The sequence below is a fragment of the Ovis canadensis genome, chromosome 2 (assembly GCF_042477335.2).
Source record: "Ovis canadensis isolate MfBH-ARS-UI-01 breed Bighorn chromosome 2, ARS-UI_OviCan_v2, whole genome shotgun sequence".
NCBI lineage: Eukaryota > Metazoa > Chordata > Mammalia > Artiodactyla > Bovidae > Ovis > Ovis canadensis.
Window position 1 is genome coordinate 181,603,677 of NC_091246.1, and position 27,636 is coordinate 181,631,312.

Sequence of the window (27,636 nt, forward strand, 5' to 3'; positions counted from 1 at the left end):
TCTCAAGATACAAAGGATTTGCTACCTGAATGTGTGACCTGTCGTTCCCCTATAAGAGATGATGTCTCTATCTCTTCTCTGTCATCTCAGCAGGCCTATATAGTCACTCATAGCCGACAGAATGTTCTGGAAGGATGCTGGAGTCTTCTGCCTGATTCTTGGGGATTGCTTGCTCTGGGGGAAGTCAGCTGCCACATATGAAGAAAACCTGACTGCCCTGAGGGATATTGGTTAACCTCTCTGGTCTAGAGTCCCCACTGACCTCAGCCTTCTACCGCCCCTGCTGAGGGGTGAATCATCTCTGTGTTCAGTCTTTGTTATTATTCATCTTAGATTCAAAGACCAGGGAAAGAATACCTGATTAGCACAAGCTTGGGTTAATTGCCTAGGTTCAAGGCCAGCTGCAGTGATTGTCAGTCTTCTCTTTGAGGAGCTGCTGCTGCATCACTTCCGTCGTGTCCGACTCTGTGCAACCCCATAGATGGCAGCCCACCAGGCTCCTCTGTCCCTGGGACTCTCTAGGCAAGAATACTGGAATGGGCTGCCGTTTCCTCTCCATCTTTGAGAAGAGTGGGGCCTAAAAGTGGAATGATGTAAGTCAGAGCCAGCAGAACTACTCCAGTAGTTCATGGGGGCTACTGACTGAGTCAGCTGTTGAAATGCAAATCTAATCATCTTACTGCATGTTCAAAGCCATTAGGGGCTCTGTATGGTTTTCATAAGAAAGTTTATACAACTTTGATTGGTCTGTGAGTTTCTTCAGCATTGGCTCTTGGCCCCTTCTCTCCCCAGCTTCCCAGACAGGATCCCTCATGGAACCTTGATTCCAGTCTTACTGAGGCACTTGTAATTAAACAAATGATCTCATCCACTTTCAAGGCTTTCAGTACAATCTGTGTGATGACTCCTGGTATATGTCCCGACTTGGACTTTGAAACTAAACTCTTGTCTCCAATGGCCTTCTCAGCATCTCCACTTGGGGACGTAACAGACATCCCCAATAGTGAGTCCAAAACCCAAATCCTGATCACCCCTACCTCCCTGCCCCACCCCAAACCCTGCTTCTCCTGTACTTTTCCCCATCTCAGGAAATGATAACTGTTAGCCCTGTTTCTGCCTTTGCCAAGCAGCAGCAATCCTGTTAAAACATGTGACATCATGTCTTCTCCAAGTCAGAGCCTCTAGTGGCTTCCAGTCTGTGTAAATACCTAAATCTTTACAGTGGCTTTAAGACTTGACATGACCCTTGGCCTCTGCCTTCACCTCCCATTTTCCTGCTTCATCTTTAACCCTCTGGCTGCCTTGATGTTCTTCCATCCAGTCAAGCAGACTTCTGCCTCAGAGCCTTGTTCCTCCCTCTGCCTGGAAGGTTCTTGCCCCATATGTCTGTGTGGCTTCTGCCTAGAATGGTGCCTGACACAATGAAGGCTTGTAGGGTAATGTGCTAAATGAATGAATTCTGACAGGCCTTTGGACATAGTTTCCTGGGAACATACTCTTCTATCAAGCTGACTTCTTTTGGTTCTTTCAGTCAACTTAAATCTCAGCTTCTCTAGGACTATTCCTGTGATTTATTAATATATATCCCCTTTTTCTACTCTTTGAGGAAAAGGACTATGTCTTTATTTGTCATTGTATCTAGTGTATCACAGGTTTCTTTGCATCTGGTTGACTCTCAGAAAGTATTTCCCTCAATCTCAACATTGATGCAGTATTTATTTTAATAGGTGGTACCTGTACATCGTTTACAAAATACATAACATACATGCTAGGGTATATAGGGAAAAGCAAGCTTCTGTTCTCCACATATTTTCTGTAGAGATTGTCATCCCTCTTATTGAGTATCTCCCTGCATATATTCTATGCATAGACAAGCAATTAAACATTCAGTATTTGTTGTTATTTACTCTCTAAGTCTTTTATGCCTCTCTGTGACTCCATGGACTATAGCCCACCAGACTCCTCTGTCCATGGGATTCTCCAGGCAAGAATACTGGAATGGGTTGCTATTTCCTTCTCCAGGGAATCTTCCTGATCCAGGGATTGAACCCACATCTCCTACATTGGCAGGTGGATTCTTTTACCACTGAGTTACCAGGGAAGCTCTAACATTCAGTATTTGTTTAAGAAAAAAAAATTGAGGTTGGTACACAGATAATTGACACTGAATATAATCGTAAATATAAACTTGACTTAAATATACTTAAATGGTTCACTCTGGGTAACCAGTTTGCTTAAGTAGTAAGATTTCTTATTCTCCTGAAAAACAAGTATTACCCTGAAAGTCCTTTCTAAATCTCTTTAAAGCCCATCAATTCACTTTGTACTTCCCTAGGTTGAAAACAGTGACTGTCAGTACATTTGCCTTGGATCTCTCAAGAGCTGTAGAAACCAGCCCTCTCTCCCCATCTCCACATCTCCTGCCCTATTCTAGCAGCATCTCTTTCCAAAATCATGGTTGTTACAGAATTAAGTCTTGTGGGCTCTGCTAGGACCCAGGGCTGTGGCGAAGGCTTTATTTCTCTTCCAGTTCCTGTAGCCAAAAACGAAACCAAAGCTGAGACTGAAGCAGTGGAGGCTTTATTCAGTGGTCTGAGAATGGAGAGGCAGGAACTTTGTTCACAAATCAACTTCTCGTCCCTTGGTGAGACGGGATTTGATTTTAAACAGCAGAGACAAAGGGAGGAGGAGTGAGGTTGGTGAGGGGAGGCATGTGTACCAGTGCATCGGGGAAGGGCAGCGCTTTTGATGGCATGGATACCACCCTCTCTCATCTTCTTTTGGTCCTGGATTTCTGATCATGATGCAGGTGGGTGTGTCATGCTAATGTAATAAAGTCGGCGCATAATGAGACTGTGTTGGAGGTCAGGTATGTCACCATCTTGGTTCCAACTGGTCCCATTTGGTTTTTGTTTTCCTCTTCCTATAGCTTCCTTTCTTGTCTCTTAAAGATTTATGATAACGCCTGTTAAATGTGGGGACAGGTGGATTTTGAGAAAGGGAGCTTCCCCGATCGCTCAGCGGGTAAAAGAATCCACCTGCAATAAAGGAGACACAGGAGATGTGGGTCCGATCCCTGGGTTGGGAAGATCCCTTGGAGAAGGGAATGGCGACACACTCCCGTATTCTTGCCTGGAAAATTCCCTGGACAGAGCAGCCTGGTGGACTGCAGTCCATGGGGTCACAAAGAACTGGATATGTATGACTTAGCGACTGAGCACGAACACTGGTCCTTGTTCTGGCAGCATTATCTTCCCTTGGCCTCCCTGCCTCCACCAGTGACCCTCTTTGGTCTGCTCTCAACAGAGCACCCAGACTGATCCTGCGAAAAATAATGTGAGCCATTTCTCTATTCAATCCATTGTTGGCTTCCCATCCTACTCAAACTAAAAGCCGAGTCCTAGTATGACCATGTATGCCAGTCAGGAAGGCTCCATCGCTGCTCATTGAAAATGCTGGGTTCCCTCCGTTACCAGGCCCTTGCCAGATCCTTCAGCAGCAACACTATAGAAATGAATATCACTTCCATCAGACCCTTAGACCCTCAGATAAGCAAACCTTTCTTATTGAGAGAGGGAGCTTGTGCACAAGGGAGAAGGCAGAAAAAAATAGTGCCAGCTCCCTAAGTAGAAGGGACAAGCTGCTTTTATAACAAAAGGGAGGGTTTGCCTCATGATCACCGATAATTTCCAGAAATTGTCCACCTTTTTTGATCAGCAGCAGGTGGCTCCAATTGGATATTGGGAATAGGGAGCGTTTCTGTGAAGGGAAAGGAGTGTAAGAGAATTTTCTGCGAGAAAACGTCTGAGCAGATGTGTCTAAAGTTTAGAGTTGAGGGACTTCCCCGGCAGTTCAGTGGTTAAGACTTCATGCTTCCAGTGTAGGGGGCAGTGGGTTCAATCCCTGGTTGGGGAACTAAGATCCCGCGTGCTGCATGGCATGCCTAAATAAGTAAGGCAGTCTTATTAAACTTTTTTCTATAGTTGAACTTCTTGTCTTCTGGCAACTAAGTATATTCTTGGGTGTAACACAGGTAAATTTAATATTTTATTCTGCAAGTCTGGCTTTTGTCTCTGGGACTTGGGCGTTTGTTCTTTAGTTGCCAAGGCCTGTTTTGCCCAAGGCTGTTTCTTGGCCTTATTTCCGGAATGGCTGTGCTCATATCTTCCTGCCTCGCCTGCTGCATGGGCACCTTTGCTCCTCGTGCTCGCTCTCTAGAATGCTCGTCCCCGGGTAGCTGTTCAGCTCATTCTCCATCTCTCAGGTCTGTGGTTAAACACCCCCTCCTTAGAGAAGGGAGAGGACTGTGTGTAGAATACAGGCCTGCTACTCTCCTCCTTTACATCTGTAGGATGTTCTTGTTTGTTCACATGCTTATTGTCTGTCTGCCCCTCCCCGTGTAAGCTGCATGAGGGCAGGCTGTTATTCATGTGCTTCTTTGGTGCTGAACCCTGGCACCGAACACTGAAGGCGTCAATTGGTAATTGTGGATTCAAGGAGACTGATGAGGCTTGGGTCTCAGCATACAGCCCCCTTGCAGCATATATGGGAGGCAGAGGTACTGGTGGAGTCTGGCAGTCACTAGGAAGGTCGTTCCCAGTTCCTTTCTCTCCTTGCATCTCTCTATACCCAAGAAACAGCATCCTGAGACATAGGGGCCCAGGAAAGTGGCCTGGGCAGCAAGGCTTGGGTGATGCTGCTTCCATAAGCTCCAGGTATCTGGCTGTCTGGACATTGCTTCTTGAGCTTTGTGAGTCCTAGACTAGACTCCCCACCAGCTCCCCACCCTGGTCTCACTCCTCCTCCTTTGAGATTTGTCACTACCTCTTTCCTTTTGGAAAGGAAGGTCAGGTTTTCCTGGCATCCTTCTCTGCTGTTCAATTGGTTACCAGGGTCCATCCCTTCTGCCTCCGCAGGGTCTTTCCTATTGATCCCTCTCAGCTGTCACGGCTACTCTGTACGGGGTCATCACTCGTTTCCTTGACTACTAGCCTTGTCTCCCAGCTGATTTCCTTGCTTCTAGTTTCCTTCCCTTCAACTCTGCCAAACTCCCCCCAGTTAGAAGGTCTTTGTAAAGCGCAGATCACATCATGTGCCTCCCTTGCTTCAAACTGTTTAACAACTTCCTGTCCCCACTACAGGCTTCCTCAGCCTTAGGCATGTGTGTTCCACCTTGATGGTTTGTGCCGCACCACCTATGCCATTGCTTACTTAACATTTATTTAAATATAATCATATTTGACATTTTTCCTTCAGCAATAATATCCTTGTAGGCATGGAGTAAAAATCAGTTTTCCTAATGTATATTAAAGTACATAACTATTATATATAATACACTGGTCTATGTACTGTCTAAGATGCATTGTAAATATCATGTTGTCAAATTCTTCCAAAAAATTGTGAAGAGGAAGGAACACTCCTAGAGAGATTCTCTGAAGCCACCGTTAGTCTGATATCAAAACCAGACAAAGATACTGCCAAAAAAGAAAGTTATGGACCAATATTTTTGAATATAGATGCAAAAATTCTTAACAAATTTCTTAGCAAACTGTATCCAGCAATATAAAAAAACTCATACACCATGACCAAGTGAAATTCATCCCAAGTTCCTAAGGCTGGTTCAATACATGCAGATCAATCAGTGTGATTCACCGCACAAACGAAAGGGAAGACAAAGACCGCATGATCATCTCAGTAGATGCAGAAAAAGCGTTGTGCACATCGTGGGTGATGTTGTGCCTGCCATCTCGAGGGGACTGCCAGGACACAGAGGGCCTTTCCTCGTGTGGCTGTTGCACGGCTGCTCCCCTAGCCTGATGCTCCAGGCAGAGCCTCTCCACTTTGGATTTCCGTAGAAGCAGGAGCGACAGTGTGGGGTCTTATGAAGCTCCCTGTGCCTGGAGTGCCCTCCATAGCCTTTCAGTTTCTCTACTTGGTGGCTCATGTCTAGTCCTCTAGACCCAGCTTACCTGTCACACCACAGCGCCATCCTTCCTTCCCACTCAGTCCCCAGGTTGTGTTTCATCGCTTTGATTTCTTTCTTCATTTTGTTCTTTGTCCATTATCAGTTTTCGCATTCACTGTCGAGTAATGGTTTTCAGGTTTCCTGTCCCAGGTGTGTGCTCTCGGGAGGCTGGGGCTAGGTTTTATTTTCTTACCTTGGCATTCCATTCACCTTGAAATGTGAATGAATGCAGTTACCCCAGTGGAGCAGCAGATGTTCTAGGATCGCTTGAGATTAGGTGAGATCAAGAGTGAGGCACGTGAACCTGGGAGATGGGGGTTAACCGGACGGAGAGAGGGGATGCATTGATTGAGAAAGGCAACAAAGGCGTGATGTCCCTTCACAAGGCTTTTCAGAGTAGAACCTGCTGGACTTCCCTGATGGCTCAGATGGTAAAGAATTTGCCTGCTATGCAGGGGACCCGTGTCCAATCCCTGAGTTGGGAAGATCCCCTGGAGAAGGCAGTGGCAACCCACTACAGTATTCTTGCCTGGAGCATTCCATGGACATAGGAGCTTAGCAGGCTGTAGTCCGTGGGATCACAAAGAGTCAGATACGACTGAGCGACTAACACTACCACTACCTATTGCTGGCCCACATCAACTTAGCTGATTGTTTGTGTCTAAACAGATTGTTCGTTTAAACTAAACAGAGTTTTTGGTGGATGTCTGTGTTTTCAACCCAGCCATTAGAGTTCCACCGTTGAATATGGTAGTCACTAACCACATGTGGTCATTTGTTTTAATTAATTAACATTTTAATTAATTTATAACACTAAAATTTAATTTCTTCCATTGCATTAGCCACATTTGAAGTCTCTGTAGCCGCATATGGCTAGTGGCTACCCTTTTGAACAGAACGGAATGGAACATCTCCTTCATCACAGAAAATTTTATTGGTCTGCACTGCTCTAGAATCTGAGTCTAATAAATCCCCCATGCTGATTTTTGTCCCTACAATTGAAGCCAAGAAGAAAGTCCCATGTCAGTGAGATTCCACTTGGATAGGATTAGTCAGCTTGTTTATTGTTCATCTGTTGTGTAAGGAGAGGTTCTTAGAGATTCGGTCTTGAGATGGATGATCTTATCATGGACAGGGTTTGACCATGTGCCTGTGGAGCCCTAGCCTGAGAGCCATCCCTGGTCCAAGCCACTATCCCCCTCACCACAGCCTGTTCACAAAACAGCAGGTGGATGAGGTTAGAGCTAGAGAGGGAAGAGAGAGGAGGACACAGGTAGAGAGAGGAGATGGAGATTGAGAGCCTCTGAGAGTCAAGCAGGTAAGATGAGGAAGAACAGAAAGTGGAGGGGAGCAAACTCCTGCAGTAGAAGAGGAGGTGGGTATTGGTGGTCATGGCATCAAGGGAGGCAGGGAGTCTTGAATCAAATGTTGGCTGTTTGGCAGAGGCATTATAGAGAATGAGAAATGGCTCGTGGCATTCCTGGCGCACTTTCTCTTGTCTCCTAGCTGATTTTGTGTGTTGTTTTACTTAAAATGGCAGACTACATGGAGTAAAAGAGGACGAGCTAGAATGAAACAGCTTTAGAAATCATACATCCCTAAGAACCACGTGTACTTGCCACTTGACTGTCTTTCGTTTTTTATTTCATGTTTGATTGAAGATGGACCCAGATTACAAGTGCTGTGGAGGCTGGGGTGGAAAATGATAAAACATTACACTTGAAGCTGTGGACTGAATTGGTAAAGTGCCAGAGCAACTGTGTTTTAAGGCTTTTGTAAATTAGGGGATGATTAGAAGAAGTTTCTCTTTGGCAAATAACTTAGAATTGATATGATAAGACCCAGGCTTTATTCATATGATTTCAGGCCTTTAAGCCTATAGTTGACTGGGGACCAAACTTCCAACCTTCTATCATTTGGGCTGTGAGAGTGTCTGCCAGTTGGTGTCCTGTACAATTTCAGAGGCAAAAATTAATGCTGACTGCAAGGTGATAGATTTACAATGCTGAAGAAATTTTCAGCTTTTAGGAGAATAAAAAAAAAAAAATACCAGTGGCTTCAACTGTTTCTTTGGATTTTGCTAATCTTTCAGATATTATTAATAAGTATATCTTTGACAAGATTGATACTACAGTGTTTCTCATAGGACTTATTAAAATACAGATTGCTGGATCCCCGTCTGCAGAGTTTCTGATTCGGTAGGTCTGGGTTGACCTCCGGCATTTTCATTTTTAACAAGTTCCCAGGTGATGTGGAGACTGCTGGTCCATGGACCATGCTTTTATAATCACTGGTTCTGTGAGAATTTAAATGCAGCTTCAGTCTGGATTGGCACATTGTGTTCAAGGAGGGGGCAGCAGTTCATTTGAGGAGCAGGGGGCGACAGAGGGTGAGACGGTTGAATGGCATCACCCACTCGATGGACATGAGTTTGCACAAGCTCTGGGAGATAGTGAAGGACAGGGAAGCCTGGTGTGCTGCAGTCCCTGGGGTCACAGAGTCAGACGCAACTGAGTGAGTGAGTAGCAACAAGCAGTTCATTTGCCTCTTTCTTTTTTTATTCAATTAAGTTTTATTTCTTTTATCTTGTATTTTTAAATGTTGTATTGAGCATACTATAGTTGATTGATAAGGTTGTGTTAGTTTCAGGTGTAAGCAAAGTGAATCTGTGGTATCCACTGTTTTTTTTAGATTCTTTTCTCATATAGGCCATTAGAGAGTGCTGAGTTCCCTGCGCTGCACAGTAGGTCCTTATTAGTTAGTAGTGTGTATACATCAATCCCAATCTCCCAATTTATCCCTCACCCCAAATTTTATTATTTTTAATTGAAATATAGTTGATTTATAATATCATGTTAGTTTCAGATATATAGCATAGTGATTCGATTTTTTTTTTTTTTGTAGATTGTATTCCATTAAAGGTTACTACAAGATATTGGAATAATTTCCTGTGTTATACAGTAAATCCTTGTTACTTATCTGTTTTATGTATGGGCATTTGTATCTAGGAAAGGGAAAACTACAACAGGGAAGGCAAATGTATAGTGAGGATGGAAGAGCTCTTAAATAAGCCAGTACATGGATTAAGAAACAATCCAGACAATTATAAAAGCCATCTTTTGCTTCTTTCTGGCTCAGTGTTTTCCTGCTGTAGGGTTTGGGCTAGAGGGAGGAGTTGTGTTCACTGTGGTGACCTGGCTCTACACTGCCTTCTTTCCCTGCCGGGCCAGCCTCTCCTGGTGAAGGCCGTGGTGCTCTGATGGAGCAGGTCCCTTCCCCCATCCCTCACCGCCTCCCCACAAACCAGGAAGCAGCCCACACTTGCCCATTAGGAAGCAGCCATATTTGCAGCATTTGCTCCTGACCCAAATCTCTGCTTCTGGGAGATCGCTGCAGTCCCAGGGCAGTGGTGGCGTGAGGATGTCACGTGAAGGCCCAGAGCCTTTGAGTGGCCAGGGAGGCTGACCACTGGGAGGACATCAGGAGACCTGGCTTCTATTTCTGGGTGGACTTCAGATTCCTGGGGTGACCTTGGGGAAACTTGCCAATCCTCCACAATCCCATTTTGGCTCCTTGTGTCTGTGAAACAAACCTCTCCCCACCCCTGACCCCTCCAGTCCATGAAATAACAGAAAAACAGAAACCTAGGTCTGGTCAGTGGCCACCAGGGCATTTAGGAGCTGATGTGCAGAACTCTGAGTGCCTGAGGAGAAAGCTGCTGTGTAAACACAATATATTATTAATAACATGTTAAAAAAAATAACATCACACGCTCAGCTAATAATAGCTACTTTCAGCTATGGGGGAGCTCTGACACACAGGCTTCCAGCAGTGTTGATGAAAGAGTGACTGGCTTCTGAATTTGCAACACATTTAAAAGAAGATGAAAATAGGTTTTTAAAACATTTGGAGCATATTTGTAGGTATATTTTTGAGGCAAATATGATGACAAATCTGTAAAATTCAACATGAATAAACAAATCATCGATTTCTTTGGATTTTTCTTTTTCATTACATTTTGGAGTTGTTTTACAGTGTGGGCTATTCCACAGGCATTTTGGCTCAAGTGTTAGGAGTCTCTTTCCTCTTCCCATCCCGTGGTAAGTGGTTGATGCCCCTTTAAACTCTATGGGGGGAAACTTACAAATCAGTCAGTGGTTAGGTAATCGGTTAATATAGGGAGGTGGCTCAGCTGGTAAAGACTCTGCCTTCAATGCAGGACACCCAGGTTCGATCCCTGGGTTGGGAAGATTCCCTGGAAAAGGAAATGGCAACCCACTCCAGTATTCTTGCCTGGAAAATTCCATGGGCAGTGGAGCCTGACAGGCTACAGTCCATGGGGCCACAAAGAGCTGGACATGACTGAGCAACGAACACTTCATTTCAGGGAGTCAAACCTTCCTGGGTGGACCCCATTTGTGGCTCCAATCAGTTAATGATTATATATACTCTACAGATGCTTGCAGGGGCAACTGCCAGGTGCTGCTATAGATACTGAGATGTGAAAATGTGGTTCTCACCCTTAAGGAACTTCTAGGTAGTTTTGGTTAAAGATATATGAGCAAGATATTATGTAAGGAGACCACTGCGTCTCTTATACCTGTCTCCTTAACAGAATCCAACAAAACCCAAATCCACTTTTCGTGCATTATCAAGGTGTGCCTGTGTTGACCGGGAGAAAGAGAGAGTCCTGCAGCATCACTGGTCCCTGTCAGGAAGGAGCTCAGACATGTGTTCATGCCCGCTCTGAGGAATTTGGAGATGGAGGCTTCTTGAGGATGGTGTGGTAAATGCTCTACAGAATGTTTAGCACCCAAGTAGTGCCTCTCACTTGGGTTCTCTCATGCCTCAGTGAGAGAAGACTGATTAAGTAACGGGTGCGCTGCAGGTTTCTCAAGGAACATTAGACCCCTCCTTCCTCAGCAGCTGGGGGTGGGGGGGGTCCCTTCTGTTCAGAGAAGGATGGATTTTCCCCCATAGTGGAAGCTCGCTAAGGACAGGGCCTTCCCTTGAACTAGGCCTGGGACTCAGCCCTGAGAAATTGTTCAGGGAATTGCCTGGGGAGCTTTATTTTTCTACTGAAGTATAGTTGGTTTACAGTGTTCTGTTAGTTTCAGGTATACAGCAAGGGATTCTGTTTTATGCGCACGTGTGTGTGTGTGTGTGTGTGTGTGTGTGTGTGTGCGTGTGTGTATCTTCCCTGGTGGCTCAGATGGTAAAGAATCCGCCTGCAATGTGGGAGACCTGGGTTCGATCCCTGGGTCAGGAAGATCCCCTGGAGAAGGGAATGTCTACCCATTCCAGTATTCTTGTCTGGAGAATTCCTTGGACAGAGGAGCCAGCTGGCTATAGTCCATGTGGTTGCAAAGAGTTGAACATGACTGAGTGACTAACACTTTCACTTTTTCACGTATGGTTATATACATGCATATTGGAGAAGGGAACGACAATCCACTCCAGTATTCTTTCCAGGAGAATCCCACGGACTCTAGAGAAGCCTGGCGGGCTACAATCCATGGGGGTCGCAAAGAGTCGGACACGACTGAGCAACTAACACTTCACTTCATATATGCACATACATACATTCTTTTTCAGATTCTTTCCCCTTATAGGTTATTGCAAGATATTGAGTAGAGTTCCCTGTGCTGTCCAGTAGAACCTTTCTGTTTATCTACTTTATATATAGTATAGCATGGGTGCTCAGCTGCGTCCAACTCGACACAACTCCATGGACTGTAGCCCGCCAGGCTCCTCTGTCCAAGAAAGACAGTGGTGTGCGTATGTTAATCTCAAATCTCCTAGTTTATCCCTCCCCCACTCTTTCCCTTTGGTATCCATAAATTTGTTTTCTATGTCTGTGGGTCTACTTCTGTTTCTGAGAAGCAATTTAAAAAGCAAATACAGATGTCTGTATTCACCCCTAGAGGTTCTGATAAGATTGACCCTGAGGAGCAGTCCCTGGGCTACTGTTCCAAAAAATTCCTCAGTGGGGTGTAAAGTGTGAGGGCTACAAAACCGAATTGGAGATTAAATTTATCTGAAAGGGTGAAGCAGAGAGAGCATGTGTGCTAGTCAATTGAGTGGAGGCCTGACTTTTAGGCTCTTTTCCTGAAATGGCACCTCTCACGGTGCCATTTGCTAGCAGGGAGAAGTGGTTACTTCAAGTGCTGGGCACAGTGGGTCCATAGTTGTTTGTCCTGTGGGATAGCTGGGCCTTGGGCCAGTTGCTTTGGGAGCTTTGATCCCCCAAGCCCTGGAATCCCTGGTCCTGCCCCAGTGTCTGGTCACTAAAGGGCCCTCCAGGAAGCCGTCTCTTTCCTGCATGATGCCCCTCTTGGCTGTAGTCCCCTCCACCCTGATTACCCTGCCAGGACTGTGGAGACCAGCGCCAGGCACTTCACCTACTGTAGCCTTCTTCATTTCTTCTGCTGTGTCCCTGGGTGCTTTTTGCCTGTAATCTCTACACGCCCACACCCACCCTCCCACCCACCAACCCCCACACACCTACCTGTAATCTCTCTACACACATGCCAGCACATACACTCACCCCACCGCTCCCCCACCATCGCCCACCTTGAGTGTATGTTCCCCCCCAGGCTCCTTATGAGGATATATGGCACCTGGGGTGGATCACTTGCGTGGTTTATAGGTCCAGGATTCTCTTTAGCTCAGGTCTGTACCAAGAGCCCCCACCTGCTTATTACTTTTCCTTTTTTCTTTTGTGTTTCACCCCAGCCCACACTGATCACTTCTTTCCGTGTTTTGATTTTGTGATTTTACTTTTTGGCCTCATGCTAGAGCATGTGGGATCTTAATTTCCTGACCAGGGATCGAACCCACACCTCCTGGATTGGAAAGTGGAGTCATAGCCACTGGATCACCACTGAAGTACCTTCCCATCTGTGTTTTTGAGAGAATGAAACCTACAACTAATGTGTTGATAAGAAGCCTTTGGAGTGAACTCCACGCAGCCTGTTTACCCACTTATTTCTGACCCTTAGGTTTGGGAAAAGGTGTCTGTCTATAGGCTGGTTAGGATTCTAAGTCGGTGCCACTTTGGGTCCTTCTGGTAGTCCAGAACATGGTAATTAAAGCATGGGCAGTGAAAAATGGTTTTATTTTGTGGCTCGGGAGGAGGGCTGAGAAGGCTTCTAAGTGATGGTGACCTCAGGTTGGGACAGGAATGATGTAGGGCTGACTGCAGTTATTCTTGTATTGGTTTCTTTTCTGTTTCTCTTTGTTTTCATTTAGTACTTTGACCCTTGTGTCTCTACCATCATTTCCTCAGGTTTACTTTCATTTTCTGTGTATTTCCCTCCTGTGAGTGTCTGGGTTGCCAGCTGGTGCATCCCAAGCCCAATAGTCATCCTTCCGGCTCCATCCCACTCCCCTGGCTGGGTGTCCTCTGACTTTTCTCATGACCTCATTCCTAACTTGCTCTTTCCTCTCCTGTGCATGGTGTCTTGGTTGACTTCATCCTTCCTTTTCTCCTCATTTATTTTTTAAAAGAATTGCTTCATCCTGCCGTGAACACTCTATTTTTTTGCTTTTAATTTTATTTTGGAATATAGTCAGTTAACAATGTTATGATAGTTTCAGGCGGACAGTGAAGGGACTCAGCAATCCATATATATGAACCATCCCCCTACCCCCGACCCCACCAAACTCCCCTACCATCCAGGCTGCCACATAAGATTGAGCAGAGTTCCCTACGCTATACAGTAGGTATTTGTTGATTATCCATTTTAAATACAGCAGATGAACTCTCTTCTTTTGTCATTACTGAATCACTCCTCTTTATGTTTGAGAAAATCCAAAAGTGTCTGGCCTGTCCTATCAGCAAGAGACATCCAGGGTGTGCTTTTCTCTTCCATCATTTAAGCCAGCATTAATGGATTAATTTTTTATGCTCTGTGCATTATCTTATTTTATCTTCAGGTAGGAAATATTACTCCCACTTGAATGATGAGGAAATAGAGGCTAAAAGAAGTTCGGTAGCTTGACCAAGATCAAGCAGCAGGTTAAATGGTAGAACCTGGAAAGTCTCACTTCAGAACCTCCACTCTTTGCTATTAACCTCTGTACTCCAGCTAGAGGAGGAGTGACATGTTGTGTTGCCAGGCAGGAGAATGGATTTCATGGCCTTGAAGACCCTTCTGTACCAGCATTCATGGGATGCTGTGAGGTCATGTAGGATGGTGAGACCCTTTCCCATGGGGTTGGTTTTGATGATAAATCACTGAACTGTGTTCTAGAAATGATTCAGCATTAATTCTGATGCTGTGGGTGGGCATGGTGGGACTATGGCAAAGTATGGTGGGTCCTAGGGCCTCAGCTTGTATAATCGTCACTGGCATTGTGTAAACTAGCCAGATGGAGTTCTCCCAGTTGATTCCCTATGTTCTGTTTCTTTGCAGAGCCTGTGTCATCTTGGGGGTGATATTCCTTCTGTCATCTGTGTGTATAGTGGTCAAAGCCATCCATGACCTCTCGACTAAGCTGCTCCCGGAAGTTGTAAGTTTCTTCTTTTTTATTATGAGTCTTTCCTGAGGGTACCAGCCTCTTGTATTACCTCTCACCCCAGATTTACTGGGGGAAGTTGGGCAGGTGGAGAGAAAATAAACAGTATCTTAGGAGTCCAGAAGACCTCATATTAGAATGTAAATGACTCAGCAGAGAAAAGCACTGGGCAAGACAAAAAGCTAGTTGAGCTGGTGCGTGTTCTGTGTCTTTGGACTACTTTTAATGTATTTTATATTAAGAGAAATGAGGTGATTTTTATATAGCAGTGCTCCAACCTGTGTTGTTTGCATCTGTTCTGCATCCACTCAATGACTTATAGTAAGAACTGTTTGCCTTTGCACCTCAATTCAGTACTAAATCTATTCACATTAGATTTTCTGACACAACTAACATTCAAATGCAGAAACTGGAGGACACAATTTCATATTAAAGTGTGTTTTTGCCTCATTTTCTTGGTGAGAGGCACCAGATTCTTTTTTGTTGTTGTTTTTTTGCACTCTGATTCTATTTTTGCCCCGCATCTTATGAATACTGATAAAAAAAGATGTTTGCAGTCTCCTGGAGGCTAATTTACCTATCAGGAGATGAAGATACTGCCATTACAATGATTCTCTCTACAGACTTACTTCAGAGATATGACGGGTTTTGTTCCTGACCATCACAGTAAAGCAATTAATGCAATAAAGCAAATCATCCATTTTTTTGGTTTCCCAGTGCACATAGAAGTTATGTTAATACTATGTCTATTATATGTAGCCTATTATGTGTTCAATGCCATTATATCTTAAAAAACAAAACCAGTGTACATACCTTGATTTAAAAATACCTATTACAAAGATAATGTGAACTATCATCTGAGACTTCAGCAAGTCACAGTCTGTTTGTAATGGTAACATCAAAGATCACTGACCACTGTAAGAAATGTGATAAAATGCGGAGGGGGGTGGGTAGTAAATTGGGAGATCAGGATTGCCATATATACATGAGTCTATATAAAATAGATAACTAATATGGACCTGCTGTATAGCATAGGGAACTCTACTCAGTGCTCTGTAACGACCTATGTGAGAAAAGAATCTTTTAAAAAAGAGTGGCTATATGTTTATATGTAACTGATTCTTTTTGCTGTATGCCTGAAACTAACACAACATTGTAAATCAACTATCCTCCAATACAGATGTCTTTAAAAGTTTGAAATATTTTGAGGATTAACAGAATGCGACACAGGGATAGAAGGTGAGCAAATGCTGTTGGAAAAAATGGTGCCAATAGACTTACTGGACACAGGGTTGCCACAAACTTTCAATTGGTAAAAATAATAATAATTATCTGCAAAGTGCGGTGAAATGAGGTACGCCTGTTTATGAGTTGGATAGTGATGTAATGCAAAATTACGGGCTCTTCTTTTAGGGTGTGACTTGGTTTGCGCTCGACTATGTGCACCATCTTATAAAAGGCCTAAGTTATGAGACCTTTAGTTTCACTTTTAGAAAAACGCATGTTAATCTTTTGGGGGTAATGTATTACATTTGTGTGTGTGTTTTTATGGGGAAGATGAAAATGGAGTGGGCATTGCACTGTATTTAGTAGAGCTGTTAAAGTGACTGCCTTAAGTTGTCCTGTGTATCTAAGGCCCCCACCCCTCGCCAACTTGAACCTGAGATTAGAGCCATTCCTTTGGTACCTCCTCAGGATCTTAACTGTTATTTATCATCGCAACTAACAGCTCAGTGACACGGAGGAAAGATGGATAGCAGGGTAGTAGTGTACCTACCTATGGATTTCATCTTTTTGAGAAGAGCTGGCTCAAGCAAATAATCCCATGTCTTCTACTCCATATATTATATCTTATCTTACCGTGGTCTTCCTGGTTACCTTGAATCTGGACTTGTTCATCATCTTCCTTCATCAGACTGACCATCATGTGTTCCATTCCATCAGAATCTGAAGCTTGAAAAAAGTGAAAGTGAGCACGTTGGTTTCTCAGTCGTGTCCGACTCTTTGCAGTCCTATGGACTGCAGCCTGCCAGGCTCCTCTGTCCATGGGATTCTCCCAGCAATAATGCTGGACGGGTAGCCATTCCCTTCTCCAGGGGATCTTCCTGACCCAGGGATTGAACCTGGGTCTGCTGCACTGCAGGCAGATTCTTTAGTGTCTGAGCCACCAGGGAAGCCCTTTAAAAATTAGTTGCTCAGTTGTGTCTAACTCTTTGCAAACCCATGAGCTGTAGCCCGCCAGGCCTCTCTCTCCACAGAATTCTCCAGGCAAGAATACTGGAGTGGATAGCCATTCCCTTCTCCAAGGAATCTTCCCAACCCAGGGCTCAAACTTGGTCTCCTGCACTGCAGGCAGATTCTTTACTGTCTGAGCCACATCTAGACATAAAAGTATTGTGTGATCAATTAAGATGCCAGTCAGATAACATCTTTGCATTTTACAAGGAATGGAAATCTGACTCTACTCTAAGAAATGTTTATTGGTGGGAATTTTCAGCACTGGGCTCGTTGACATTTTCATTTATTTAGGTGTTAAAAATTAATGTGAGGCAGGGCTTACTTGATGTAGAATGGATAGCTGTGCTCATAGACCCTTGTTTGTTGCCCTCCTTGTTTTTGTCTTGAAAGCTGAACAGGTTTTAACTGGAAGCAGCCTTATATCTTATGGTACAAATATTCCTAAGAGAAGAAGCTCACCAAGTTAAAATCCACATCGTTGCTAGGATGTCTTATGCCCAGCCTAGGTGAGATCAGAGAGGGTGAAGACCTCTGTGATTGAACCAAGACTGTCCCTGTCCTGGTAGGGTTCACACCCACTGTATGTTATTAGTCCCGGTGTGGGATTTAAAAATCATACCCATTTATGGTCATCCTGTCAGAACTCTAAGGAAAGATGTAAGGTGGTCTGTTGTATTTGTTTTTTTAAACCTTCAGTGTTGTGGAAACTCTGGCATATTTATGTAACCAAGTAACCAAGGCATATTTATACTTAAAATATTTGGGGAACCCTGGTTAGGAGCAGGTGATTAGTTTCCGGCAGACCAAATGCAGTCTGTGCCTCTTGGTGGCTTATAGTTTGTGGTGGTTGAAACCAGGGAGATTGGAGTTTAGGGTTTTGATATCCTAAATTTTAGGTCCGAGTTACAGCTTCACCCTTGCCCTCATCTGCAGAACTGCCTTTTTTAAAAAAGATTTCTTTATATGTACCATTTTAGAAGTCTTTGTTGAATTTGTTACAGTATTACTTCTGTTTTATGTTTTGGTTTTTTGGCCATGATGTATGTAGGATCTTGGCTTCCCAACTAGGGATCGAACCTGCACCCTCTGCATTGGAAGACAAAGTCTTAACCACTAGACCACTAGGGAAGTCCCCAGAATTACCTTTTGATGTGTGATTTCCATCTAGTTGTTACATGGGTTTGTCTGAAGCAATGTTTTCCCCGCCCCAGGCCTATTTTTTTAGCAGCTTTCTTTTTAATGTCACCGGCACAATTCTTAGAGTGTGAGTAATTTGTGAGAATGGGTGAGTTTTGAAAGAAAGCCATGCGGTTAGGAATCGCCCTCCTGTGAAGTCAGCTGGCTCTGAGCCATGGTGTCTCCTGCTCCTCAGTGGCCTCGTGCTGGAGGAGACAGGCCAGCCCATTCTCAGGGGACCCCGAAGGATCCCACAGTGTCTCCTGCAAGGGCTTCTTGGGCAGATGGCTTGTTTGCTCCCTCATGGCCTGCATGGGGTCTCATTGGATCACTGATGAAGCATGTTCCAAAAGAGCCTTCTCAGAAACTCTGCAGGAACTATGGTTCTAGAAGCCGGGGAGTGTGGGTGCTGCCGCAGATGTGCTGGCAATCGTTTGGTGTTGTCTGTGGCTGCTTTGATATGAGCATCATTGTGTGGCTGTTTTCACACCCACCACGCCCTAGAAGGGAAGGCAGGGGCCGGTGGCACACTTCTCTCTTGTGGTGGCACCTGGGGGCTCTGAAAGCAGAAGTGCACTTCCTGAGGTCATCAGCTGGCTGGTGGCAGTGCCTGGACTTGAACCCTTGTCTCCTCATCCCGGCTGTCTTGGCTCCTGATACTGTGGGATTCCGCGGTCCCACGGTTCATTGGCTTTTCAAGTCTGAACCTTCTGTCTTATTTCTTCTTTTTTTTTTTAAACCCCCTCCATTTGTTTTTTGCTTTGCTTTTTCTTGACTTCTCACGTTCAGGTGGAGGTGCCCGGCCCCCAGCTGATTCCGTCCCTGGCCTTTTCTGGCTGGCACCGCTGCTCCCGCCGCGCGGGACCCCTGCCATCTGTGCCGCTGACCAGGGTGTGCTCCTGTTGCGGTGTCTGTTGACAAGCATGCAGGCAGGTGTACCGAGAAGCCTTGGAAGAGTAGAAGTAGGGAATGAGGGAATTCAGGGGTTACATGGAGTCACGTGGAAAGAGGGGAGGGTGTGGAGGCTGAGTGACTCCCCCCGCCCCAGTACCCAAGTGACCACTGCAAGCAAATTGCTCCATCTCTCTGACTCTGGGCTTCCGGATATGCCAAATGGGGACAATATTTTCATCAGGGGTTTATGATAAAGATCAAGTGAGCCGTTTATTTAAAATAATATTATTAACAGGAGACAGTGCTACTATGGTGGTGACTACTCGGAAGGTTCCAATTTTAAAGGTTCTGAGCTGCTCATGGCCTGAGTGCCTTTCAGATGGACCCCTTGATCCCTCTTTCCTGCCTCCTGGTCCCCCTCCCTCTGGCTGGACAGGACTAAGGCTTGTCTCTCTCCGGCTTCAGGTGGCCACAGCCAACTCTGGGCCCCTTCCTTTTGGGGAACACCCAGCCCACTGTAGGCAGGCTGTCCTCTAAGTCTAACTCACCACTTGTTGTCTGTGAGACTTCCAGCAAATTGTGTCTTCTCTCTGAGAGACAGTTTCCTTCTTGGTAAATGGGTGTCATGCCCCCTGCTCCACAACAAACATTGTGAGAACTAAACGATGCGATGAACGTGGAATTGCTCCATCAGCTGTTGTGTGCTTGGTGAAAGCAAAAGGTATTATGTCAGATCCCATGACCCAGGAAGTCTCATCCTTCCCCATGTACTTTCTCTCAGTGACCTCTTGAGTTGTACTGGCTCATTACACTTGTTTACCTTGAGGACTTGACAGTGTCTGGGCCTAACCTCCTCCTTAAGTCACATGCACTAAAAGTGATAACAATTATAATTAAAATGATGCATTGTTCCCAGTTGGCAATGAATAACATATGGTCATATGCTGATAATAATAATTGCTACCACGTGAGTGCCTACTGATCCTTACTGTGCCTACTGTCTAGGGGATTCAAAGTCAACTAGCACTAATGGTTAGTGTTTCTTCATTGCTTTGCAAAGGCCTTGACTTCTCCTGCTGCTGCTGCTAAGTCGCTTCAGTCGTGTCCGACTCTGTGCGACCCCATAGACGGCAGCCCATCAGGCTCCACTGTCCCTGGGGTTCTCCAGGCAAGAACACTGGAGCGGGTTGCCATTTCCTTCTCCTAGGAGCTGGCATTTGCTCTCCAGGAGCTCACAGCTGGGGAAGAGACCCAGAGAGCTTAAACATTTGATTTCAGTGATGAGGGGTGTAGTAGAGACAGTCAAGCCTGCTATGGGGGAGGCGTGCTGGGGCCTCCACTGTGATCTGAAGGAAGAGTGGACACTGGGGAGACAGGCTTGAGTGAGGAGGTTCTGAGGCTGAGGTCCAGGGAGGAGAAGGCTCTTAGAGGCAGAGCAGCCACAGGGACCAAGGGATCTGTGTGAGCTTGCTTTCTTTTTCTCAGGCATTTGTTTTCTGTTTGTTTCCAGTGTGTCTGGATAGGAGGAAGGAATAGAGAAGGGAAAACAGAGAAGGAAGAAAGGAAAAATAACTCTGTTGTGGGTCAGGAGTGGTTGCTTGGCATCGTTTTGATTCTTCTTCCTTGAGTCGCAGGGTTGCTTTCAAATCTCCCCTTGTTTTCTCTCAGCTAAGTTCTTGCCTGAGATTCCATCCCACCCACCAGAACAAAGGAGCTTCCGCCAAGAGGAGGGAGCCCCCCTCACAACTGTGTTCTTTCAGGCAACCAGTCGTCAGCGCTGTTTCATTTCCAGGCCTCGTGGGACACGAAGGTGGCTCACAGTGCGGGGTGGCCACCTGCTTTCTGGGCACATCTCTTCCCGCAGTGTTGCTCTATCTCCCTCATGCAGAGGCCTGGCTGGCTTTGCAGAGCTGGGGGCGGTCAGTGGTGTCCTTGCACGGGCCCCAGATGGGATTTCACTCTCAGGGACAAAGCTAGAGAGATAACTCTGGTAAAGGATATATTAGGATTGTACTTGCAAGTCCACAGGTGAAAACATTCCCCAAGGATCTTCCTTCACAGTGATTGTGACTCTTGGATTTGTAGGCTTTTGTTTTTGTGAGGTGTTTAGCATTCAGGAATTACTAGGAAGAGTTCCTTAAGTTCTTCAGTAGCTTGTCACCTCTTGGTCCATCTTTACCAGGTGGAGAGGATGGAACCAGCTTAGCCTGCCCCTCCCCACACCCCTGTTTGTCTCCTCCCCTCCCTCCTCCCCTCTCACTCAGGGCCTCTCCCTTCCCCTCTGAGCTCCCACCTTGTCCACTTCTTTGGAAACTGAGCCTCTGCACTCACTCCTCCTCCTGGAACCCTCAGTCACTGCCTGCCTGACTCCTCCTCCTCCTTAGGCAGATCCCTTCAAGTCCTTCCGACCCTCTTCTAGCCCCTGTTGCTCTCACAGATGCTCTATCTGAAGAGACTCATCGCTTCCTTCCCATTCCTCTTGTCCCCTCAGCTTCAAACCCAGCCTCCCCTCAGCCTGCCCCAGCAGTCTTTCAAATCCATTCTGTATGACCTCCCTTGGGAGGTAGGAGATGGTTAACAGGATGACATGAGAGGGGATGGAGGGGCCAGGAGTGAAGGCTTGGGGCCAGGTGAACAGGTTCACAGAGATGCTGCCTACCCAGTCAGCTTGTCCACCTCAGGTCTTCTGGAGCAAGTGCCTCATCCATGGGAGTAAGTTTCTTGAGGCTCTTGTACTGAGTGAGTACTCTGAGGCATGTCACCTTGTGGTTAAAGATGAGGGAGAGAATTCTCTGATGATTCAGTGGTTAGGACTCTGCCCTAGATGAGTCACAAGCTGGAATCAAGATTGCCGGGAGAAATATCAGCAACATCAGATATGCAGATGATACCACTCTAATGGCAGAAAGTGAAGAGAAACTAAAGAGCCTCTTGATGAGGGTGAAAGAGGAGAGTGGAAAAAGCCAGCTTAAAATTCAGTATTCAAAAACCTAAGATTATGGCATCCAGTCCCATCACTTCATGGCAAATAGATGGGGAAACAGTAGAAATAGTGACATTTTATTTTTGGGGGCTCCAAAATCACTGCAGATGGTGACTGCAGCCATGAAATTAAAAGATGCCTGTTCCTTGGAAGAAAAGCTGTGACAAACCTAGACAGCATATTCAAAAGCAGAGACATCACTTTGCTGACAAAGATCCATAGGGGGGGGAAAAAAAAAAAAACTATGGGTTTTTTTCTAGTAGTCATGTAAGAATGTGAGAGTTGGACCATGAAGAAGGCTGGGCACTGAAGAATTGTTGCTTTTGAATTGTGGTGCTGGAGAAGACTCTTGAAAGCCCCTTGGACTGTAAGGAGATGAAACCAGTCAACCCTAAAGGAAATCAAGCCTGAATATTCACTGGAAGGACTGAAGCTGAAGCTACAATACTTTGGCCACCGGTTGTGAAAAGCCGAACCATTGGAAAAGGCCCTGATACTAGGAAAGATTGAAAGCAAAAGGAGAAGAGGGAGGCAGAAGATGAGATGGTTAGCATGACTGACTCAATGGACATGAATCTGAACAAACTCTATGAGACTGTGAAGGATTGGGAAGCTGCAGTCCATGGGCTCCCAAACAGTCTGAACACAACTTAGTGACTGAACAGCAGCGACAACTTCCACTGTAGAGGTCATGGGTTTGATCCCTGGTTGGAGAAGTAAGATCCTGTATGCCTGCGGTGCAGCCAAAAAAAAAAAAAAAATGTGGACGCTGAGGTCAGGGAGACAGAGTCCAACTCTGCCTCTTCCTGACTAGAGAAAGATGGGGCAGGAGTCCCAGCTTTCTATGTCTCAGTCTCTTTTTTGTAAAATGGAAATAGTAATAACAGTCTTCTTGCTAAGCTTGCTAAGAAAGAAAATAAAGCAATATAGATGATGCATTTATAAATAATTGTTGAGTGAACATTGACTAATACTATGGTTGTTAGACCAGAGAAGAGATTTCTAAGGAAGTTGGTGGACCTTCTGATGCCTTTTGTTCTGGAAGCTTAGTCTGTATTGAACCATCCAGGAAATGCATTCAGGGATCCTATTTTCAGCTCAGATTGGGTAATGGTGTAGGCACCTTCTTGTGCAATAGCCTATAATTCCTGAATCTGCTATGAGCAATAGATTCATATTCCCATATGACATGCCCTCAAGCATAACTCTGAATTTAATTTGGAAGTTGTATTGACTCCCAAATACCTTAAAAACAGACACTTGTACACAGTCAAGGTCCTCACCATCCATCCAACCTGCCAACATCACCCCAGCACTGCACAGAGAAAGGCAGAAAATTCCTGCTGTTAGATCACCAATGGTGTCCCACTCTTACTACTTTAGACAGAATTTTATTCCATCACCTCAGCAAGATTGACCTCTGCATTTATTCTAGAGCTACAGCCCACAAGTTTCTAAACAGAAGAGAACTGAGCTCTGATGAAAGTGAGTTATATTGACTTGAGTGATCTCATGAGAATCAGTTCAGTTCAACCATGAACTTCCAGATGTTCAATCTGGTTTTAGAAAAGGCAGAGGAACCAGAGATCAAATTGCCAACATCCTCTGGATAATCAAAAAAGCAAGAGAGTTCCAGAAAAATATCTATTTCTGCTTTATTGACTATGCCAAAGCCTTTGACTATGTGGATCACAATCAACTGTGGAAAATTCTGAGAGAGATGGGAATACCAGACCACCTGACCTGCCTCTTGAGAAACCTGTATACAGGTCAGGAAGCAACAGTTAGAACTGGACATGGAACAACAGACTGGTTCCAAATAGGAAAAGGAGTATGTCAAGGCTGCTTGTCACCCTGCTTATTTAACTTATATGCAGAGCACATCATGAGAAATGCTGGGCTGGAAGAAGCACAAGCTGGAATCAAGATTGCCAGGAGAAATATCAATAACCTCAGATATGCAGATGACACCACCCTGATGGCAGAAACTGAAGAGGAACTCAAAAGCCTCTTGATGAAAGTGAAAGAGGAGAGTGAATAAGTTGGCTTAAAGCTTAACATTTAGAAAACTAAGATCATGGCATCTGGTCCCATCGCTTCATGGGAAATAGATGGGGAAACAGTGGAAACAGTGTCAGACTTTATTTTTTGGGCTCCAAAATCACTGCAGATGGTGACTGCAGCCATGCCATTAAAAGACACTCCTTGAAAGGAAAGTTATGACCAACCTAGACAGCATGTTGAAAAGCAGAGACATTACTTTGCCAACAAATGTCCGTCTAGTCAAGGCTATAGTTTTTCCAGTAGTCATGTATGGATGTGAGAGTTGGACTGTGAAGAAGGCTGAGTGCCGAAGAATTGATGCTTTTGAACTGTGGTGTTGGAGAAGACTCTTTAGAGTCCCTTGGACTGCAGGGAGATCCAACCAGTCCATTCTAAAGGAGATCAGTCCTGGGTATTCTTTGGAAGGAATGATGCTGAAGCTGAAACTCCAGTACTTTGGCCACCTCATGTGAAGAGCTGACTCATTGAAAAAGACTCTGATGCTGGGAGGGATTGGGGGCAGGAGGAGAAGGGGACGACAGAGGATGAATGGCTGGATGGCATCACTGACTCGATGGACGTGAGTTTAAGTGAACTCCGGGAGTTGGTGATGGACAGGGAGGCCTGGTGTGCTGCAATTCATGGGGTCTCAAAGAGTCAGACATGACTGAGTGACTTTTAACTCATGGAGAATAGAGCCCAGAAATAGATGCATACATATCTGGTCACCTGGCTTTCAACAAAGGTGCCAGGGCAATTTAGGTGGGAAAAGAGTCTCTCTTCAACAGATGGAGCAACTGGAAAGCTTTATGGACAAAAATGGACATTTCAGTTCAGTTCAGTTGCTTAGTTGTGTCCGACTCTTTGCGACCCCATGAATTGCAGCACGCCAGGCCTCCCTGTCCATCACCAACTCCCAGAGTTCACTCAGATTCACGTCCATCGAGTCAGTGATGCCATCCAGCCATTCATCCTCTGTCGTCCCCTTCTCCTCCTGCCCCCAACCCCTCCCAGCATCAAAGTCTTTTCCAATGAGTCAGCTCTTCACATGAGATGGCCAAAGTACTGGAGTTTCAGCTTTAGCATCATTCCTTCCAAAGATATCCCAGGGCTGATCTCCTTTAGAATGGACTGGTTGGATCTCCCTGCAGTCCAAGGGACTCTAAAGAGTCTTCTCCAACACCACAGTTCAAAAGCATCAATTCTTCAGCGCTCAGCCTTCTTCACAGTCCAACTCTCACATCCATACATGACTACTGGAGAAACCATAGCCTTGACTACATGGACCTGTCGGCAAAGTAATGTCTCTGCTCTTGAATATGCTCTCTAGGTTGATCATAGCTTTCCTTCCAAGAAGTAAGCATCTTTTAATTTCGTGGCTGCAGTCACCATCTGCAGTGATTTTGGAGCCCCCCAAAATAAAGTCTGATACTGTTTCCACTGTTTACCCATCAATTTCCCATGAATTGATGGGACTGGATGCCATGATCTTCGTTTTCTGAATGTTGAGCTTTAAGTCAACTTTTTCACTCTCCTCTTTCACTTTCATCAAGAGGCTTTTGAGTTCCTCTTCAGTTTCTGCCATCAGGGTGGTGTCATCTGCATATCTGAGGTTATTGATATTTCTCCCAGCAATCTTGATTCCAGCTTGTATTTCCTCCAGTCCAGCGTTTCTCATGATGTATTCTGCATAGAAGTTAAATAAGCAGGGTGACAATATATAGCCTTGACGTATTCCTTTTCCTATTTGGAACCAGTCTGTTGTTCCATGTCCAGTTCTAACTGTTGCTTCCTGGCCTGCATACAGATTTCTCAAGAGGCAGGTCAGGTGGTCTGGTATTCCCATCTCTCTCAGAATTTTCCACAGTTGATTGTGATCCACATAGTCAAAGGCTTTGGCATAGTCAATAAAGCAGAAATAGATGTGTTTCTGGAACTCTCTTGCTTTTTTGATTATCCAGAGGATGTTGGCAATTTGATCTCTGGTTCCTCTGCCTTTTCTAAAACCAGATTGAACATCAGGAAGTTCACGGTTCACGTATTGCTGAAGCCTGGCTTGGAGAATTTTGAGCATTACTTTACTAGCATGTGAGATGAGTGCAATTGTGCGGTAGTTTGAGCATTCTTTGGCATTGGAATGAAAACTTACCTTTTCCAGTCCTGTGGCCACTGCTGAGTTTTCCTAATTTGCTGGCATATTGAGTGCAGCACTTTCACAGCATCATCTATCAGGATTTGAAATAGCTCTACTGGAATTCCATCACCTCCGCTAGCTTCGTTCGTAGTGATGCTTTCTCAGGCCCACTTGACTTCATATTCCAGGATATCTGGCTCTAGATGAGTGATCACACCATCGTGATTATCCGGGTCATGAAGATCTTTTTTGTACAGTTCTTCTGTGTATTCTTGCCACCTCTTCTTATTATCTTCTGCTTCTGTTAGGTCCATACCATTTCTGTCCTTTATCGAGCCCATCTTTCCATGAAATGTTCCCTTGGTATCTCTAATTTTCTTGAAGAGATCTCTAGTCTTTCCCATTCTGTTCTTTTCCTCGATTTCTTTGCATTGATCACTGAAGAAGGCTTTCTTATCTCTTCTTGCTATTCTTTGGAACTCTGCATTCAGATGCTTATATTTTTCCTTTTCTCCTTTGCTTTTCGCTTCTCTTCTTTTCACAGTTATTTGTAAGGTAAATGGACATTTACCTTTATATAAAAACTAGCTCAAAATGAATCAAAAACCTCAGTGCAAAATCTAAAACCCTAATACTTATAACAGAAAGTAAAACAGAACATTTAGGTATTTAGGTGAAATTTATTAGATTTGGCAGTAAAAGTTTGCACCATAAAATTAAAAAATTTAAAATTGTACTTTATAAAAGTAAGAAACCTTTGCTATGGCACCATTTATGACAGGAGTGCACAGACAGCATACATAGATCAGACAAAAGAGTTGTGTCCAGAACACGTAAAGAACAGTTTAATAAGACCCAATAGTCATGTACGGATGTGAGAGTTGGGCCATAAAGAACCTGAGCACCAAAGAATTGATGCTTTGCAACTGTGGTGCTGGAGGGAGAAGACTCTTGAGAGTCTTTTGGACTACAAAGATCAAACCAGTCAGTCCTAAAGGAAATCAACCCTGAATATTCATTGGAAAGACTGGTGCTGAAACTCCAATACTTTGGCCACCTGATGCAAAGAGCTGACTTACTGGAAAAGATCGTGATACTAGAAAAGATTGAGGGCAAAGAGGAGAAGGGGATGACAGAGGATGAGATGGTTGGATGGTTGACTCAATGTACATGAGTCTGAGCAAGCTCGGGGAGATAGTGAAGGACAGGGAAGCCTGGCATACTGCAGTTCATGTGCTCTCTAAGAGTTGGACGTGACTTAGCGACTGAACGACACAACAACATAAGAAGACAAACAATCTGATAAGAGAACAGGCATAAGATTTACAGGCAGTTCCTAGGAGAAGAGATAAATGAAGAGCTAGTAAGCACATGAAAAATTGCTCAGTATTATTGGTCTCCATGGAATTACAAATTAAAACCACCATAAGATACCACTACATACACATTTGAATGTCTTCACTTGAAAAAAACAAAAATATGTGGACCATTTACAGCTCTCATACATTGATGATGAGAGGATAAAATGGTTCATGTGTTTTGGAAACGAGTTCAGAGATTTGTTAAAACATAAACATCCATTTCCAATATGACCTAGCCATTCCTTCCCTAGATATTTACCCAAAAGAAATGAACATATACATTTGTAGGAAGACCCTCAAACAAGTGTTTATTGCATTTGGG

General features: G+C 44.8%; 1 protein-coding gene across 1 annotated transcript in view; it reads left to right on the top strand.

Moving 5' to 3' along the window:
- The window catches only part of TMEM163 (transmembrane protein 163), a 279,198-nt gene that overhangs the window by 217,644 nt on the left and 33,918 nt on the right, over positions 1–27,636 (top strand). Inside the window, exon 5 of the mRNA XM_069577763.1 lies at positions 14,383–14,479. Coding sequence (XP_069433864.1) covers positions 14,383–14,479 — 97 coding nt within the window. The remainder of the gene's footprint in view (positions 1–14,382; positions 14,480–27,636) is intronic.